The 19,607-nt window shown below is 41.3% G+C and overlaps 1 protein-coding gene and 1 long non-coding RNA gene across 5 annotated transcripts in view; one reads left to right on the top strand and one right to left on the bottom strand.

Annotated features, from left to right (window-relative positions):
• G3BP1 (G3BP stress granule assembly factor 1) overlaps positions 1–17,478 on the bottom strand; it is a 39,982-nt gene extending 22,504 nt beyond the window's left edge. Inside the window, exon 1 of one of the 4 annotated variants that reach the window (XM_008523887.2) lies at positions 17,079–17,478. Coding sequence is in view for 1 of the 4 variants with exons in the window: in XM_070570424.1 (XP_070426525.1) it covers positions 15,996–16,016 (21 nt within the window). In the remaining 3 variants the exon portion in view is untranslated. Of the gene's footprint in view, positions 1–15,995; positions 16,971–17,078 lie in introns of those variants that run through there. The other 3 variants (XM_008523888.2, XM_070570425.1, XM_070570424.1) reach the window with 3 other exon arrangements.
• Positions 17,479–17,666: 188 nt separating this feature from the next.
• LOC139075266 (uncharacterized) lies at positions 17,667–19,101 on the top strand. Its single transcript, XR_011525477.1, has 2 exons — positions 17,667–17,829; positions 18,249–19,101. It is a non-coding gene; the product is annotated as an uncharacterized lncRNA (long non-coding RNA).
• The last annotated feature ends 506 nt before the right edge of the window (positions 19,102–19,607 follow it).

Consider the following 19,607-nt stretch of genomic DNA (forward strand, 5'->3'; position numbering starts at 1 on the left):
GGTAACTTAAAGTTAGCACTTTTGAGTGCTAAGAAAGGACCTGACATACAATAAGTCCTTAATTATTGTCAGCACTTTCTGAGTATTTAGCATAAGAAAATCCAGCTCCTCGTTCGAGGAGAACAATCATCCTGAACTTAAACATAAAGGCGCACAGAGGGATCCGTACAGATTAATCCCAGTGTGAAAGAAAAGGAGACAAACTGCATTTCAGTATTCTTAAAAAATGGGCAAAAAGGATTGAGTTTGTTTGGTCAAATCCTGCAGAAGTAATCCGTAGATATACGTTTATCCTCATACAGCGCATTTCTGTATTATTCTTGAATATCTGTCCCATTGACCACTTGTTTCACCAGAATCTAACAAATTAGTTCAAGACTTGTTCTCCCTTTTCCCCAAATTACAGCCACTACTCGAAATGGAATAGCATCTCAGCCCTACGAAACAAGAATTTGCCTGCAGGCATGGTTATGAGGAGGGCAGTAACAAGAATCTGGATCCTAAGTCTTAAACTAATGCACTTAAAGTAGGCAGAAGGAGAAACTGCTGTGTGTATTTTTCCCCTGGCTCTTGGTCCAAAAAAAGATAGTTGCAGATGTTCTTATTGATTCTAGACTCTTCATAACTTCATAAGATTACAGCTGGACATCAGAGGATCTTAACAGTTATCTAGCCTACGGTTTCTGAGTTTTAAGATTACAAAAACCAGAGCAACTGCACTTTCTTATATATTAGAGTCCCTACATAAATTCCCTTTCTTAAAAGGGCTTAGCTATTCTCTTCGAAAACCACTAACATCTGACCCAATCTCAGATAAAAGGAAAAATCCAATGTCATCTCACAACTGGCTTCAGAAATGGAAGACAGGTCTCCCGATACCTCAGAAACTGATAATATAATTTTTTATATTATTTATATTATTATATTATAATTTTTATTCCATTAAGTTGCACATACATATTTTCTAACATATAAAGAGGGTGAACAGAAAGTTTTGCTTCTGTCTTAATACAAAATATACAATATGTCCACAATATAAAAAGCAACTTAAAGGGAACCTTCATGATAGGACAAATCAGAAGAAGAAAACACACTAAGTAAAGTCCTATCTTTTTACTCTACCTTTTTACTCTAGCTCTTGCTAATGTCTTCAGTACCATGTGCTCTTATTCCCCAGTCAACATTAAAAATGGCATCATTAACTAGGCTAATAACATCAACCTAACTGCATCCTTTGATTCTGCCAAGTAGTCTTCTCATGATATAATGTCTAAACATTTTATCCAATACTACTTGTCACACCCAATCTTCTATGCAAATGATGAAAATCCTCTAGGTTACATATCAAAGGTAAAAAATATTAAAATTTACAGACCACCTCTAGAACTTCTCTTTTCCCTTTGAGATTACCTAGATAATTCAAATTAAAAAGAATTTCAAAAAGGTCATTATTGGTCTGATTACACCATTATCATTAATATTTTATTTCAAGTCATTGCCATAAAATCAAGACATATTTATATCCTATATTCATCTTCATCTCGTTTGTGGATTCTTCCTAACTGTTATAGTTCGGAAGCTTGTCCAGAAAGTCTGTATCATTCACCAACTGTCCAAATATTAATTTTATTAGTTTAACATAATTGAATACTTTGCAAACTAGGTCCTCAATGAGCATTTTTTAACTTTCTCAACAGATGATACATTATTTTGGGCTGAAATTGTCAACTTCAGAAACATACAACAGCTATGTTGAAACCCAATTTTCAATCCTCTATACTAAAGTTACAAGTTGCACTGTCAGTCATCGGAGCCTCCCAAGGCTTATATTTACACTACAAGCTCTATCTAGTTCCATCAAGTAGAAGCTCTAGGTCTTCAGTCTCTCCTTTAAGCTCTTCCTTAATAAATACTGGCCAACGAGCTCGAGCAAAGTAATAGCACTATTTGAAAATAATATTCCTGTCAACTACATCTCAATAAAACTGGAAAAAAAGAAAAAAATCATTTTCTATGTGACTAAATACAGCATTTTAATTAAAAAGAAACTATATTGCTTCACGTGTAAAAAAAAAAAAAGGACAAATTCCTAAATTAAAATAGCCAAGGGCCGGGGCTGGCCCCATGCGTGGCCGAGTGGTTACATTCACACACTCCACTTCGGGGGCCCAGGGTTTCGCCAGTTCAAATCCTGGGCGCGGACACGGCACTGCTCATCAAGTCACGCTGAGGCAGCATGCCACATGCCACAGCTGGAAGGACCAACAACTAAAGATACACAGCTATGTACCATGGGGCTTTGGGGAGAAAAAAGGAAAAATAAAATCTTAAAAAAAAAAAGTAGCCAAGGGCTTCAAGGATTCTACATTAGTCATGGTCAGATAAAACATTCTGAAAGAATGCAAGCTTCTTCCTAAATGTTAAATTTCTTAATAGACACCATTTCTTACATGTAACTTTCTAGCCTCAAAACTTAACACTGTCTGACACATGAGGAATAAAAAGTTTTCTTTCATTCAACATTCTCACACAAAAGAAGGTTAGAACTTTATATAAGGAAAATGGAATTCTGATCATCCATTCGTCTGTCAGGTTGAACTGCCAGATTTTCCAGAACTTAGATTAAGACAGTACATACAACATTGTTTCTTTAATCAGTAAGAAAAGGCCAAAGAGAAAACTCTCCTAAGGTGCTAGCAATCAGAAAGTAGCTGCCTGAGAGAGAACTGACTGGAAAGGACCACAGGGGAACCACAGGGAAATACAAATCAAAACTACACTAAGCTATCACCTTACACCCATCAGATTGGCAAAAATATCCAAAATCAAGAGTGATAAATGTTGGAGAGGTTGTGGAGAAAAAGGAACCCTCATACATTGTTGGTGGGAATGCAAACTGATGCAGCCTATGGAAAACAGTATGGAGATTTCTCAAAAAGTTAAAAATAGAAATACCTTATGACCCAGCCATCCCACTACTGGGAATCTATCCTAAGAACCTGAAATCAGCCATGCCAAGAGTCCCATGCACCCCTATGTTCATCACAGCATTATTTACAATAGCCAAGACGTGGAACCAACCTAAGTGCCCAGCAACTGATGATTGGATAAAGAAGATATGGTATATGTACACAATGGAATACTACTCAGCCATAAAAAAGGACAAAATCGTCCCATTCGCATCAACATGGATGGACCTTGAGGGTATTATGTTAAGCAAAATAAGCCAGACAGAGAAAGATGAACTCTATATGACTCCACTCTTAGGTGGAAGTTAACATATAGACAAGGAGAACTGATCGGTGGTTACCAGGGAAAAGAGGGGGGGCGGGGTTGGGGGGAGGGCACAAAGGGTGAAGTAGTGCACCCACAACATGACTGACAATAATGTACAACTGAAATCTCACAAGGTTGTAAACTATCATAATCTTAATAATAAAAAAAATTAAAAACATTAAAGCACAAAGCTTTAAAAAATAGAAGTCATTTAATGAAATGTTAAAAAAAAATCTTTAAGACATCAGAAAATGTATTACAATAATTAAGAATACTGACCCACCCAATAGCATCGATGACCACAAAATGTTTAGGGAAGTTCTTCAGTGATCGGAGACCACACACCAACAGTTCTGTGAGTAACCTTATCTATCTGATCAGCATTCTCAGTAACAAAACAAAACTTTGGTGATTTGAATCTATACAAATATACTCAATCAATCCTAATTAGAAAAATTTTATTTGGTAAATCACCTCTCTGAAATCTTCATCTTTGTTTTTGGCCCAAACATAAAACACAAGCTATGAGAAATACGTGAACTAACGTCGTACCGCCTGAGAATAGTCTTTAATCTCACTCTGGTTCATCAGAACTCTCAATCTATCAAATCTAAAATAATGAAAGTAAACAAACAAATGGATTTACCTCAGAAAAACTGGTGTTTTGCCAGTTACTATGACAATTATAAAGTATGAATATCAATTAAAACACACGCTAAAAAGTTCCAAGATTCCCCCTCATTTATCAAACATTCCTGCATACTCTTGCCTCCTTTGTCATAGATTAATGAACATATAGGTGTGCGTTTATTTCTGGGCACTGTTCTGCTCCATTATCTATGTGTTTTGTGCCAGTACCATACTGTTTTGATTACTACAGCTTTGTGGTATAGTTCAAGATCATCAGGAGTGTGGTACCTCCAGCTTTGTTTTTCTTTCCCAAGATTGCTTTGGCTATTCAGGGTCTTTTGTGATTTCGTACGAACTTTAGGATTATTTGTTCCAGTTAAGTGAAAAATGTCATTGGTATTTTAACAGGGATTGCACCGAATCTGCAAGTTGCTTTGAGTAGTATGGGCATTTTAACTATATTCATTCTTCCAATCCATAAGCATAATAGATCTTTCCATTTACTTATGTGATCTTCAATTTCATCAGTGTCTTACAGTTCTCAGTGTACAGGTCTTTGACCTTTGTTAAATGTATTCCTAGGTATTTTATTCTTTTTGATGTAATTATAAATGGGATTGTTTTCTTAATTTCTCTCTTAGTTTATTGTTAGCATATAGAAACACAACTGATTTCCGTATATTTATCTTGTATCCTGCAACTCTACTGAATTCACTTATTAGTTTTAATACTTTTTGGTAGAGAAGACATACAGATGGCCAATAGGTACATGAAAAGGTGCTCAACATCACTAATCATCAGGGAAATGCAAATGAAAACCACAAATAAGATATCACCTCACACTGTCAGAATGGCTATTCTCAAAAAGACAACAAATAAGTATTGGCAAGGATGTGGAGAAAAGGGAATCTTCGGGCACTGTTGGTGGAAATTAATTAGTGCAAACACCATGGACAACAGTACGGAGATTCCTTAAAAAATTAAAAATAGAACTACCATACAATCCAGTAATACCACTCCTGAGTATTTTTCCAAAGGAAATAAAACACTAATTCGAAAAGATATATGCCCCCTCCATGTTCACTGCAGCATTATTTACAATAGCCAAGATTAGGAAGCATTCTAAGTGTTCGGTAGATGAATGGATAAAGATGTGGTAAATATATACAATGGAGTATTACTCAGTCATAAAAAGGATGGAATCCTCCCATTTGTGATAACAGGGATGGGTCTAGAGGGTATTATGCTAAGTGAAATAAGCCAGACAGAGAAAGAGAAATACCCTATGATTTCATTTATATGTGGAATCCAAAAAAAACAAAACAAAACGAACAAACAAAAGAGAAGCAAACTCAGGAATATAGAGAACAAATTGGTAATTGCTAGAGGGGAAGGGGTTGGGGGAAGGGCAAAAGTGGTGAAGGGGATAAGAGTCACAAACTTTCAGTTACAAAAGTCGTGAGGATGTAATGTACAGCACAGGGAACAGAGTAATCTTGTAATAACTTTGTACGATGACAGATGGTAAATAACCTTATCAGTATAAGAGCATATGTCAATGCAACATTAATGGCTAGACTATGAAGCATGTACCAAAACTAGGAACAGGAAAAAAACTATTAGGCCAACCCTGGTGACTTAGTGGTTAAATTTGGTGTACTCCACTTCAGCAGCCCGGGTTCAGTTCCCAGGCATGGACCTACAGCACTCATCTGTCAGTGGCCATGCTGTGGCAGTGGCTCATATACAAAAAGAGGAAGAGTGGCAACAGATGTTAGCTCAGGGCAAATCTTCTTCAGCAAAAAACAAAAAAGGAGGAGGAGGAAACAAACTATTTTTAGTATTTCAATTACCAATAGTGATTCCCCCTTCCCATGCTGATATGAAGACTGGAAGACTTTCTAAAAGACACATGCCACTTTCCCCAGACAAAGTAAGTTTGTTGAACACTCCAAATCATTCCAATTTGGAGATCACTCCCTTATTACACTGCTTTTAGAGCAAGAGGATAAACCTTCTGGGGCATAAATTACAAATCGCTCACAGAAATTCCTACAAATGATATGGTTAGCTGTTCTTATTACTACTAATTATTAACTATGATGAAGGAAAGCATTTCTACACCCACCCTTTTCTGTCACCCAGAAAACTATTTAAGTACTTGGCTAGCAAAATAAAAATACAGTATTATTTTCTACAAGAACTTTTGTACAGAGGACCTTGGACTATGGAAGCCCAAGAACTTGATATAAAATTTTACCATTTTAGAGAACTTCTAGGTTAACTTCATAACAGCCGTGGTCCACTCATATGAATGCTATATAGGAAGACTTGCCCACAGAATATAACTGCCCAGTCAAACTACAAAACCAAATCAAGTGCACATCTTAATATTTTAACTTTTAAAACATGCATCATGGAGCTACAATTGTTTCAGGTATGTTTATGCCATTAGGCATAAAAATTTCTGCTCTCTTAAAACAATAAATACAGCATTAAGTTCTACTATTCTGTTAAACACTGCTAAATAATTTACTTTATTCTTATGCTAGGAGAATAAGTTTGCTGAATTGAAATAAGTATTTCTGAAACAATTTTATTCATCAAAGTCATGAGGAATATTTCCCTTGAGAAGAGCTACCAGAAAATACCAGTCCAACTGCTTATCTCACTTCATTCCAAACACCAACAACCTAACCACTAACTGAAAGCAGTGACCACTCCTGTTTCGTGTGTGTGTGTGTGTGTGTGTGTGTGTGCGCGCGTAAGGGGTGGGGGGGAGGGGGGTTACATTATGCAATAGTCTATATAAAAAACACAAGGTATAAACACACAACATAAGGTATAAAAACATATGTAAACATAAGTTATAAAAGTATTCACTGTGGCACTGTGTTATGGAAATTATATTATGTTACATATAATGTATATAGAAACATTATATAATGGAATACTATGTAGCTATTTAAAAAATAACATTCCTAGACCTCTGTATTGCTGGAATGTCCTAGGCGACGTGCACTACCTTCAGAACAAAATAAAGAAAAAGAAAAACGCAACAAAGGGTACCAATGTCTAACAGCGAGCGGTATGTTATATATTTTAGCTCTCTTGAAATGAAATGATCTTTAAAATCCCTTTAGGTTTGTAATTCCAAAAATTAACTCCACTCTGTGTGACTTTAATTAGTACAAGAGAGTACTTCAACAGATCTGAGGACTACAGAACACCTCTCTGTATTTATTAGCAGCAGATGGGGATGGTCCAATTTCAATTTTTTCATGGTACAGGGAGTTTTCTGTCTCACTACTTTTGCCCAACTTCCAGGGCTAAACTCCAAGAGTTAAGCATTCCTCTAAAGTTACTGGTTTCACTTTTAAACTTGTCTTAAAACAAGGCATCTATTTACTTTGCTTTTTTTAAAGACTTATATCAGAATATATTCTGATGTTTTCCAATTTTAAGAAGGAATTTGCTTTTGGCTTGTAATACTCTAATTTTTCCAACACTATCACTTTGTGTTGGCCTTAGGATCCCTCAAAGAGAACAATGAAAGTGAAATTAAGGTAGTTTACAGTACAGGGGAAAAAAAGTCTGAGGCAACAGAATTATTAGTTACCTACAAGGAGCAAAGAATGTAATTTTTTTACTTTTCTTACCTAATTGGAAAAGCACATAACGTCGTCAATAAGCGCTACTCTAAAAAATATATATACAAATGGAAATGTCAATGCTGCCTCACAGATTAACATAATCATGGATTTATTTTTGCTGGATTGACCCTGATCTGTGAAATACTCCCTAATCTTTCAAAATGTCCACTTAACCCCAAATTACTAGACTGCACGGCAACTTTTTTTTTTTTTGAGGAAGATTGGCCCTGAGTTAACATCTGTGCCCATATTCCTCTATTTTATATGTGGGATGCCTGCAACAGCATGGCTTAATAATCAGTGCATAGGCCCCCATTGAGGATCCAAACCAGGGAATCCTGGGCCAACGAAGTAGAGCGCACCAACTTAACCACTACGCCACCAGGCTGGCCCCTGCATGGCAACTTTAAAGAAATGCTAAAGATACTTCTTTTAACTGAGTCTAAAGAGCTGTGAGGATTTATGTCTCAAGAGCAGGGAAGCATGGAAGAAGACTGACCACAATCCACCTGAATTTTTAATAGCTGAGTTTATTCTTCCTCACAAAATCAAAATAGCAAAATGTCTTAACAACTCATGATCTCTAAGTGGCAGTTTTAAATTAAGAAAAAAAATGCACCATCATACAACAAATGATTAGAATCCACAATAAACACAGAACTCCTATATAAATCACTAAAATAAAGAATAACTCCAGGCCATCCCCATAGTGGAGTGTTTAAAGTTCCACACACTCCGTTTTGGCAGCCTGCGGGTTCACCAGTTTGGATCCCAGACTTGGACCTACTCCACTCATCAGCCATGCTGTGGCAGTGACCCACATAAAAAATACAGGAAGACTGACACAGCTGTTAGCTCAGGGCTAATCTTCCTTAAGGGAAAAAAAAAAAAAAAAAAAGAGGAAGATTGGCAATGGGCAAATCTCCCTCACCAAAAAAAAGAATAACCCAAAAGAAAAATGGGCAAAAGAAATGGAACAGGCAACTCTCAGGAGACTAATTGGGCAACAAACAAAAGATAAACTAAGTAACCAGTAAAATGTAAATTAAAACCTATCCCTTCTCACAGGAGATCCCCCAAAGTATTACACTATCAGTCAGTATCATACACTGACAAGGAAGCAGGGAAAAGACAACCTGAAAAACTGCTGAATGAATTTCAATCAGTACAACCACAGTAGAGAACAATTTTGCAGTTATCTAACCAAATCAAAAAAGTTAGGAATCTAGGGGGCTGGCCCCATGGCCGAGTGGTTAAGTTCGTATGCTCCACTTCAGCAGCCCAGGATTTCACCGGTTTGAATCCTGGGTGCAGACATGGCACCTCTCATCAAGCCACACTGAAGCGGCATCCCACATGCCACAACCAGAAGGACCACAACTGAAAATACACAACTATGTACCGGGGGGGCTTTGGGAGAAAAAGGAAAAATAAAATCTTAAAAAAAAAAAGCTATGAATCTAGCAATTCTCTTCTAGATGCATATTTAAGGGAACTCATCCATTTGCGCAAGACACAAAGAAATTCACTCCCACCTTCTTTTTTTTTAGGTATGCTTTTTTTGGTGAGGACGATTGGCCCTGAGCTAACATCTGTTGCCAATCTTCCTTTTTCCTTTTTCTCTCCCCAAAGCCCCAGTACATAGTTGTATATCCTAGTTATAAGTCCTTCTAGTTCCTCTATGTGGGATGCTGCCACAACATGGCTTGATGAGCAGTGTGTAGGTCCACACCCAGGATCCAAACTGGGAAAACCCGGGCCGCCGAAGCCAAGCACTCAACCTTAACCATTATGCACTGGGCCAGCCCCACCACCCTATTTCTAAAACCAGTATTTCTAAGACCAGTAATAACCTACACATCTGTCAAATGGGAAATGGATTAAGTTGTGGTTTATTCACATCATGGAAACCTCTGTATCTAAGATAATCATATGGGCAATTAAAAGACTGAAAAGTAGGGGGCCAGCCCCGTGGCCTAGTGGTTAAGATCCTGCACTCCACTTTGGAGGCCCCGGGTTTCGTCAGTTAGATCCTGGGTGCAGGCCTAGCACTGCTCATCAAGCCATGCTGAGACAGCATCCCACACAGCACAACTAGAGGAACTTACAACTAGAATATACAGCTATGTACGGGGGGCTTTAGACAGAAAAAAAAAGACTGAAAAGTGATACTATTAATAATCATGCCAGGTTAAGTGGGGTGAATTAGAACTGTCCCTAGGAAAGCAAGACATAAAGTCACCCTATTTTGGCAATCACAAAGTCAGCACGAAATAGATCTCAAAAACAATATAAAATGAAGTCAGTTGCCAAATACGTACTGTATGATCGTCTTTAAATAAGTTCAACAGTTTTTAGTATACATAAAACAATACCAGATACTACTCATAGATACATACGTAAATGTATTTTTAAAACAGTCTGGACAATACAATAGACAAAACAGACAAATAGATCCATGCAACAGAGTAAAGAAATACACCCACACAAAAAGGGACAACTGATTTTTAACAAAAGAGCAGACAATTCATTAGAAAAAGGATACTCTTTTCAACAAACAGTGCTGTAACTGCATATCCATAGATAGAAAAAAATAGGACCTCAACTCATGCCTCACAATTAAAATTTAACTCAAAATGGTTTCAGGTAAAATCTAAAACTTGTAAACAAAATCTGCATGACCTTGACTAAAGCATAGATTTTTTTTTTTTTAAAAGATTGGCACTTGAGCTAACAACTAGTGCTGATCTTTTCTTTTTCCCCCAAATCCCCCCAGTACATAGTTGTATATTTTAGTTGTGGGTCCTTCTGGTTGTGCTATGTGGGACGCCGCCTCAGCATGGCCTGCCGAGCAGTGCCACGACCACACCCAGGATTCGAACCAGTGAAACCTTGGGCCGCCAACGCAGAGTGTGCAAACTTAACCACTCGGCCAGGGGGCCAGCCCCTAAAGCATAGATTTTAGACACAAAACCAAAAATATGGTAAGAGAAGAGATTGATAATGTGGACTCTGTTAAAATTAAAACCTTCTGCTCTACAAAAGACACTATTAAGAGAATGAAAAGACAAGCCACACTAGGAGTAAATATTTGCAAAGCATGTATCTGATAGAAAATCTGTATCCAGAATACATAAGGAACTTTCAAAACTGAATAACCACCCCACGAATTATGAGCAGAAGATCTGAAGAGACACTTCAGCAAAGAAATTATCTGAATGCCAAATAAAGACATGAAAAATACTAATCATAAGTAATTACAGAAATGCAAATTAAAACCACAGTGAGGTACCACAACACACCTGCCAGAATGACTAAAATTTAAAAGGCTGACCACACAGTGCTGGCCAGGATATTAAGGAGTAGAACCCTCAAACATGGATGGTGGGAATGTCAAGTGGTACAACCACTTTTGGAAAAGTTAGGTAGTCTCTTAAGAAGCTTTATTCATAACAGCCAAAAGATGGAAACAAACCAAATGTCCATCAACAGGTGAATGGATAAACAAACTGTGGTATATTTACAAAATAGTACTACCCAGCAATTAAAAAAAAAAAGCACATATTATATGATTCCATTTTCATAAAAATTCTAGAAAATTGCAAACTAATCTTCAGCGACAGAAAGCAGACAAAGGATTCCTGGGGGCAGGAGATGAGGAGTGATGGATTTGATTGTGATGATGGTTTCATGGGTATAAATAACGCCAAGAATTACCAGATAGTACACCTGAAATATGCGCAGTTTAATCTATGTCAATTATACCTCAACGAAGCTGTTCTTAAAAATTTTTACCCCATCAATAAAATGGCCTTGAAAGATGAAAGGTTGTCTCAGGGGAAAGGAGGGGAATGGGAAACTGAATAGAAAAAAAGAAGTCAAACGTAAAAGAGTGACACGATGTTAATTATCAATGCCAGGTATGATGGGATTTTGCGGCCTTTTTACTTTAATAATTTATCAAAAATAGTAGGAAAAAATAACCAGTAAGGGTTTATAAGAACTGAGCATATATTAAACTGTTGTAAATTTCTGCAAGGTTATGCTATGCATTCCAACATTTGAAATTTACTTTAGTTATGAGAGAAACAAAAACGTTCTCCCAGAACCAGAGAAACTTTAATACAGAAGCCAATGTCTGTGCTCAGAGCAAAAGCAGTATCACCATCACGGGTCCACTGTTCAATCTATTTTCCAAACTCTTCACATTTACCACCTGTCGCCTCCCTTCAAAATCGCTCCTGACAGCTCCCTGGAGAACAGTTGATTCTAGGACTGCAACAGGCAAAATACAAGACGAGCCTGAATCACCTGGTAAAGAAAGAAAATACTTGGGGGAAAAAAGCATGGGGGAACGTCAAAAGGACACAAGAGCCAAAATAGGAACAATTTGTAAAATAAAAAATATAAGTAAAAGTAAGTTAGAATAGCACTGGAATACAACCCAAAGAATAAAATACCCATGAGTCTATAGTGACATAAATGACTAAATAAAAAAATTAACAGGTAAGAAAATAAAGTCTTAAAAATAAACCGAGACAAGTCTTCCTTACAGAAGAATTTCAAATGTAGAAGGAATGAAGGAGATAAAAAATTACCATTAGAACACCCCAGCAACAGCTGCAGGAAAGATCCACTAATAAATGCTAAAATTAAGGGAGGAAACTTTAGAGAAATAGAATATTTGCAAAGCTTCAAAGTGTCTACCCCAAAATATTTAGTAATTACACTAGTAGTTTTTTTCCTCCTTCTCCCCAAAGCCCCCCAGTACATAGTTGTACATTCTAGTTGTGGGTCCTTCCAGTTGTGGTATGTGGGACGCCGCCTCAGCATGGCCTGATGAGCAGTGCCATGTCCGAGTCCAGGATTCGAACCCATGAAACCCTGGGCCGCCGAAGCAGAGCACGCCAACTTAACCACTCAGCCACGGAGCCAGACCCTACAGTGGTAGCTTTAATATATTTCCACAAAATCACCATTTCTCCTCCCTCTTAGTGACTAGCTTCTAATGAAGAGACTATGCAAAGGGAGCAAATACTAACCTGGCATACACCACTTGAATCAAGTGATCGAGATTAAATTCAACCAGTAATAACATTACACATGCCCTGATGTGATAAGAAGGCTGATAAGTCACCTCTGGTCGTCTTCTCCCAAACCCATAACCACAGTCCAGACATAATACCAGACATACCCAAACTGAGATCAAAAGCATCAGCGTCATAAATGACAAAGGAAAGACAGAAACCGTCACAGAGAGAGACCAAGGAGACAGGAGGACTAAATGCAATGTGGTACCTTGGACTGGATCCTCGAAGAGAAAAAGCACCTTAGTGGAAAAACTAAGGAAATTCAAGTAAGGTCAATCATTTAGTTAGTAGTATTTTACCAATGTCAATTTCTTAGTTTTGATAAATGTACCATGATAGGTAGGTGTTAGACTCACACCTTCCAAATTCTGAATCCTTCAAGGTTTTCTGAATAAGGAAATAGCACAAAGCAGTCTACAGCTCCCTAATAGGTGCACCAACCACATGCTTTACAAAAGAGTTTAGACAACTATTTGGATTTCGGAGCTTCAGTTCTCTTGGAAATAAAAACATGAAAATACCTAGGAAGTGTGAAAGCACTTTTAAAACACGCAAAGGGCTATACAAATATACATCGATGCTGTTACATAGCCACTTAAGAGCCAGGAAGGAGTACATCCCTACTAAGGGGAAGTATGTCCCACCCAGGACGCCAGCTTGCTTTCTCTGAACCGCCTCTTATTTTTTATTAACATCTGAAATACAGTACACAGGCTACACAGCTAAGCAGTATTACAACATGACATTGTAGTATCAGAGGACAGAAGGGGAAATCTATCATTTAAGGTCATCTAAAGACCTTATTTATTTACTAAGGCCACAGCCTGTGAGAGAACTTATTTTTTTTATTACTTTCTGCTGTATAAAGCCCACTCTTGGGACGGGCCCCATGGCCCAGCGGTTAAGTTCCCGTGCTCCGCTTCCGTGGCCCAGGGTTTCGCCAGTTCGTATTCTAGGCACGGACATGGCACTGCCCATTAGGCCACACTGAGGCGGTGTCCCACATAGCACAACCAGAAGGACCACAACTACAATATACAACTATGTACTGGGGGGCTTCAGGGAAAAGAAGAAAAAGAAAAAAAAAAAGACTGGCAACAGACGTTAGCTCAGGTGCCAATCTTTAAAATAAATAAATAAATAAAACAAAGCCCCCTCTTCATGCGCAGATCATTCCCAGCCTTCGCCATATCACGTAGCTTCCAAGTCAGCTTTCCCAACCAAGGCCAGACACGGTGTCCAAGATTACTTAACAACAAAAATCCGTAAAAAGAAAGCTGACTTTTGAGATTTTAAAACATAAACCTGGTTAACCGCCACAGCGTGATCACCAGCTACAAGTGAGATTACAGTTACTGAATCTAAATTTAACTCCAGGGCTGGAAGAACAGTACTGCACTAAAGGTTTTTCCCACTAGCCGTTAACAACTGACGGGGGGGGGGGGGGGCCTGCTTTTTTTGTTTTAAACCTGCCTACTTTGACAACTATCTCCCTTTGTAAAGTCAGTAAGTTTTGTCCAAGGCAGTCTTAAAGCACAATTAAATGGACATACAGTGCATATTTGAATTCTGAAATATTATTTTAAAAAACCAGTCTAATTGCAAAACATTGAAAGATCAAGTGAGTAATTTTACTAAACTGACGAAAAGACAAAATTGGTTTAGGTTACAAATTCAGGCTTTACATCAAACTTCATCTTTTAACGCTGACCCACGATGCATCCTAAGAACCATACACAATTCACAAACCTGTAAAAATGTAAAACTAACCTCTGCCCTTTACTTTCTATGCAAAGTACTAAAACAAGTTAAAGCAAAAAAATCAATAAGGTAAATTACAAAGATCTGGTGCAAAGCAGGTCACCAAAAACATTACCAAATATCCTGGTGTTTCCTTAGCAGACTGTCAGCTGAGACCAGCAAACTGAATCCAAGTTAAAAAAAAAGAACAAAGAACTGCCTACTTCTCTACCAGTCAGAAGAGGTACAAAAGCTCAGATTGAAAAGATTAACAACAAAAGTAACCTCTGCCTCAGCTGGGAAGCAGAGAGGCACACAAGTCTTGTATTATCCCAATTTGCTCCAATTCAGCTGTTCTTGATAAATGAACGCATAACAGATCAACTGGGCTATCAATCTGTGAAATATCAGTTTTTATAACCATTTGCTGAAACCAAGAACAGTGTTTTTTTAAATACCTGAACGGGAAACTAACAAAACTTTCCCTCAATTAATGCATAAGGTAATCTCATTCTCATTTATTTTACCTCAAGGAGTAATAAATCAGCTGGACTCAAACTTACCATTTTAAAAGCAGGTACAGCGTCTTAACATTTGCTAACTCAAAATGCCAATTCAATAGTTAACAGGTGTCTAAATGCAGGTAAATGGCATTGCTACAGGAAGGCAAGTTCCAAGTAAAACAATGTTATACTGTAAAGCAATCTGTTATTTATAGCAACACCAACAAAGGTATGAAACTTGTCCATGCAACATTTTGACCCTTTACCTATTGCTACTTTGTACTAAGAAACATAGAAAGTACTGGATAAATAGAAACACTTACAAATATTAAGCTTCCTCACAGTTCTTAAATTTTCTTACAAGGATGTAAATTACATGCTCCCTCTGACTGCAAAAGATCCTTACTCATAAAGACCAATCCCAAAAAGTGTCTATACAAACAAAAAAAAAATTCTTAAAAAACTCCAAAAAGTTGAAAGCCATTACAATCAGAACTAATTTAGAAGGCTAGTCCCAAAACTTTTATTGTAGTTTTATCTCAAATAGAGACATTTGTGATGTAAAGTAATGATTTGGACCTGCAACAGAGGGACATTATTTCATTAAGCCAGGGTGTATACAGGCTTATAAAATCTAAAGTACAATTGTAGTAGAAAAACACAAATTCAAGTCTTTGAAAGCGTCTTCTACTTTCGTATATACACAGGAGTCTTTTATTTAGCATTGCTAAAGAAAAAAATGAAGGTAGACAGGCTTTCACCCACAGAAGATCCCAACCGCCAAAGGGGTAAGATTGCCAACACTTCTCAAGCAGCACTTCACCCAGCATGAGCTCCGCAGGGGTCGGATTTACGCTGTAACTGGGCACCTTCCTTTCTATCGCAATTTCAAATGTTAACCTACACGTGCTGCCGAGATCTGAAACTCATCGCTCTGAACCTCATTTTCTTTAACTACAAAACGAGGAAGTTAAACTAGCCTCTCGAACGTCTTTCTCAAAAGTCTGCTCCGATCAAAAGGAAGAAAGAAGATTCAAGGTTAACATCAGAGCCTAACTTCCTGCTGGCGGGAATTTCCCATCAAGGTAATAGGAGTTCCAAACCTGACGAGGAACACTGCCCATGTTCGTCTGCACTTATTCATCTTCTTCCCTACTTTTTCCAGAAGCTTTTAGGGCGGCACATCCATCAGCTATTCGTACGAGGACATGTAGAAAGGAAGCCCACATTCTTTCTTTCCCTTTGTCATAATCCCCCTTCCCACCCCCGTCTCCCTGGAAGCCCGTGACGGCCTCAAGGACAAATGCCGCTGTAGTCCTCGCAGCAGGCGGCCTCTCTGGCGGATGCTGTCCCCAGGGACTGGTGCTCTGGGGCCAAAGGTGCCCTGGAGCCGCACAGGGCGCTGGAACAAAGAGTAAAACAGGCGTGGGGGCCAGGAGTCAGCAGGCCTGGGTTCAAACGAAGACCTGCCCCTTACCGCCTGTGTGCCTCTCACCGGGTCACTCCACTCTGGGCCGCCGGGTCCGCTGCAAAACGAGGGAAATCGGCGCACCTACCTCCTCGGGTCGTCGTGAGAGGGACACAGGCACCCCAACTGCGCAGCCCAGCGCCTGGGACGGAGCGAGGGCTTAGGGGAAGTGTTAGCTACTACCATCACTCAGGACCCCTGCATGCGCCGCTCCCCTTTCTCCCGCTAAAGGCGAGGAGCAACCCTTCTGCTTCCCGGGCCAAAAAAAAAAAAAAAAACCCTTATCGCGCTTTGGTGTCGCCCCTGCTCCGAAATAAAGGCCACCTCCGCTAGGGGCCAAGCTGGAGCCCCTCGCCAGGCAGGAAGGGCCCGGCGGGCGCGTGGGGCACAGGCGGGAAAGGCCGGCGAGCCACCGCGCGGGGCCCCGGGCCCCCGAGATCGCGCTGGGGCCGGGCGGCGGCCGCGGCTCGCTCTCGCCGCGCGTGGCCGTTGGAAGCGGCACGCGCACGCGGCGGACGTGAACACGGCCACGCGCGCCGGCCGGTGAGGGCGGGGGCAGAGGCTCCGCGCGGCCCTGCGCCCGCCGCGCGCGCCTGCGGCCGTTGGCGGTGGGGGCGGGGGGTGCGCGGCCGCCGCTCGGACTTCTCCTCCCTCTCACGACCGCCCCAGCTCGTCCTGGTCCCCCGGGCAGCCCGGCCCCGCCCACCCCCCGGCGTACCTGCGCGGCTGAGCGGGAGAGGAACAGGCTTTGCTCCACAGCACAGCGGAAGGCGAAAACCCCTCACGCAACTGCGTCCGCACACACGCGTGCTCCGTCGCCGGTGTATATAAGTGCACTCAACCTAACTTGTTGCGGCCAGGTCGGGCAGGCTGGTGACCAATCCCGACTGCGTCCTCTGAGCTCTTCGAGCAGCAATTGGGTACTGACTCAGGATGAAGGCGTGGCTCTTGATTGGCTTTGACTTATGCCTATGAGACTGTGAGGATCTCGTTTCCCTAGTAACGGATTGGCACTGACAGTGACCAATTACTTAAAGGTATCGTGGAAAGGAGGGTGGGAGATTCTTTGACCGATACCCATGGCAGCCAATAAATACGTGGGACCGCTCCCATTCGTTAAAACGCGTTCCCCTGGGCGGAGAACCGTTTTCCAGGCAGGAGCGGTTGCTCCACAAGGTGGGGCCCGTGTACTTTGGGGAAGTAAACCCCAAGCAACTAGGAGGTGGGCGCCAGGGAGGCCAAGGGAGTCCCTGGCCAATCGCAACGCAAGAAGGAGCTGATTGACGCGGGGGTTGGACTGCACCAAGGAGACCGAGCCCCAGGGCCCCCGTGCCCTCTGGGGCGGCTCGGAGCCTTCCCTGCTCTGGGCGTCCGTCCTCTTTCCTTTCTTTCCCTCCTTTGGTCGGTCTGGCCCCTGAGGCCCCATCTCCTACATTTTCCCCACAGTGTGGTGCCAGGGAAACCAAGCGGTAAACTTTCCTGGTTTTGCTTTTTTCTTTTTAGAGCAACTTTTTGCTTTCCGTGCGGCCGCCTAAGGGCACTTGGTGGCTCTCACATTAGTCAGCAATCTTGTTAGCAAGTGTTCAGGGAGAGCCGAGGGAGAGAGGCGCTCCCCCTGTGTCCCCAAGATCTTGCAAAAGGTCGCACGTGGAAACTGCGCCGGCCTTTGAGGACACGCACTTCTCCCCGCCGTTCGTGGCGGTGCCCCTGCAGCGCGGCCGGGTGGGCGGCTCACGGTGCTCACCGAGGCTTTCCCTTTTTGTTGCTGCCGGGGAAGGTGCTTTGTAGATCCTCCGACCAGCCCTGGCCTCAGCGCAACATCCTGTGCGTCACCCTCCACCACTGTCATTCGGTTTTCTAATGCTGGGGGTGCGGGGCTTATTTTCAGGTCGTTCCGCCTTTGAACTCCACTGTGGACACCCGGAGGATTTTCCGAAACGGTTGATGGCTAAGCCTGGCCCTCTGCAGTCCCCTGGGCGTTTTGTTGGGCCCTCTGTTGGTCACCAGGAACATTTTACGTGGAAATACACAGACCCGCCTCGGTCCGTTCTCATTCCAAGAATGTGACCCCGCGGGGAGGTCTCCCGTTCAATTTGGCGGAGAAATTTGCAGAAGCAGCACGTGGAGCGCCTCTGGCGCGGAGAAGGGGCCCGGGAGCGCCCCGGTTCGCCTCCGTGCGCCGGGCCTGGCCCCAGGCTGGAGGCTCCGGGCGGCCCCCGGCCCCACTCCAGCTTCGGCCGGGCTAGTTCAGCGTTTATTGAGCTCCAAAGGCTGAGGTCAGAGATGATAAAGACGCTGGCCCTGCCCGATGTCACCCATTCAGGAGACTCCGGCGCTGCGCTGGGCCCGGAGCTGCTCCCAAGCCCGGGAACAGGCGCCTGGGGCTATGAGGACACAGGAGGGAACTCAGCCCAGCGGAGAGAAGCTGCTAAAGGTATTCTGGGCTAAGAACCTCCAGGATCGTGTTAGCCATGCTGAGGAATCTGGACTTTATTCTGAGGACCGTGAAGAGCCCCTGTAAAGGTTTCTTACAGGTTGGACTAAGAAATTTGCATTTTGCAAAATGACTTTCCGAACTGACGCTAATGAGAGCAGGTCTCGAAGCTTTAAATTCACAGATTGGTAATTTATCCCAGGTAGCCTGTGATGGGGGTAAAGGCTATTCTTAATCACATTTGGGGGGAATTTTAAACTCTTTGTAAGACTATTTGGTAGCCTCTATTAAAATTGTGTATATCCCACTTCTTGGTTGATAACTACATTTTTTTCCTACAAAAAGGCATGTACCCGGTGTTGACTGCAGCATTGTCAGTTTTGTTAGAATATTTAAAAATTGAAAACATAATTGCTCACCAATTTGCAAACTGATTAAGTGGTGATATGCACATAATATAGAATACTATGCAGCAGTTTAAAAAACGACCAGGTAGAACTACATGGATATGCACCGGTCTCCAATAGTTAATTGGAAAAAAAATCGAGTTCAACAAAACATGCAGTGAATCCCCATTTATGTTAAAAACGAAACAAAAAACAAAACTCCTGATTCCTGCATGTTAAAATAGGTATGTAGATGTGTGGGAAGAGTTCTAAATTTAAAACAGTAGTCGTTCCCTCCAGGGAACCCTCTAAATTGGGAGTGATAAGGATAAAGTTTTACAATGAGAGTGTGGTCCTGCACTGTGTTGTGTACTGGGAGGTAGGAAGGAAGGGGCAATGGATTACCAGAGGGAGAATGTGGACACGC

The sequence above is a fragment of the Equus przewalskii genome, chromosome 13, assembly GCF_037783145.1.
Source record: "Equus przewalskii isolate Varuska chromosome 13, EquPr2, whole genome shotgun sequence".
NCBI lineage: Eukaryota > Metazoa > Chordata > Mammalia > Perissodactyla > Equidae > Equus > Equus przewalskii.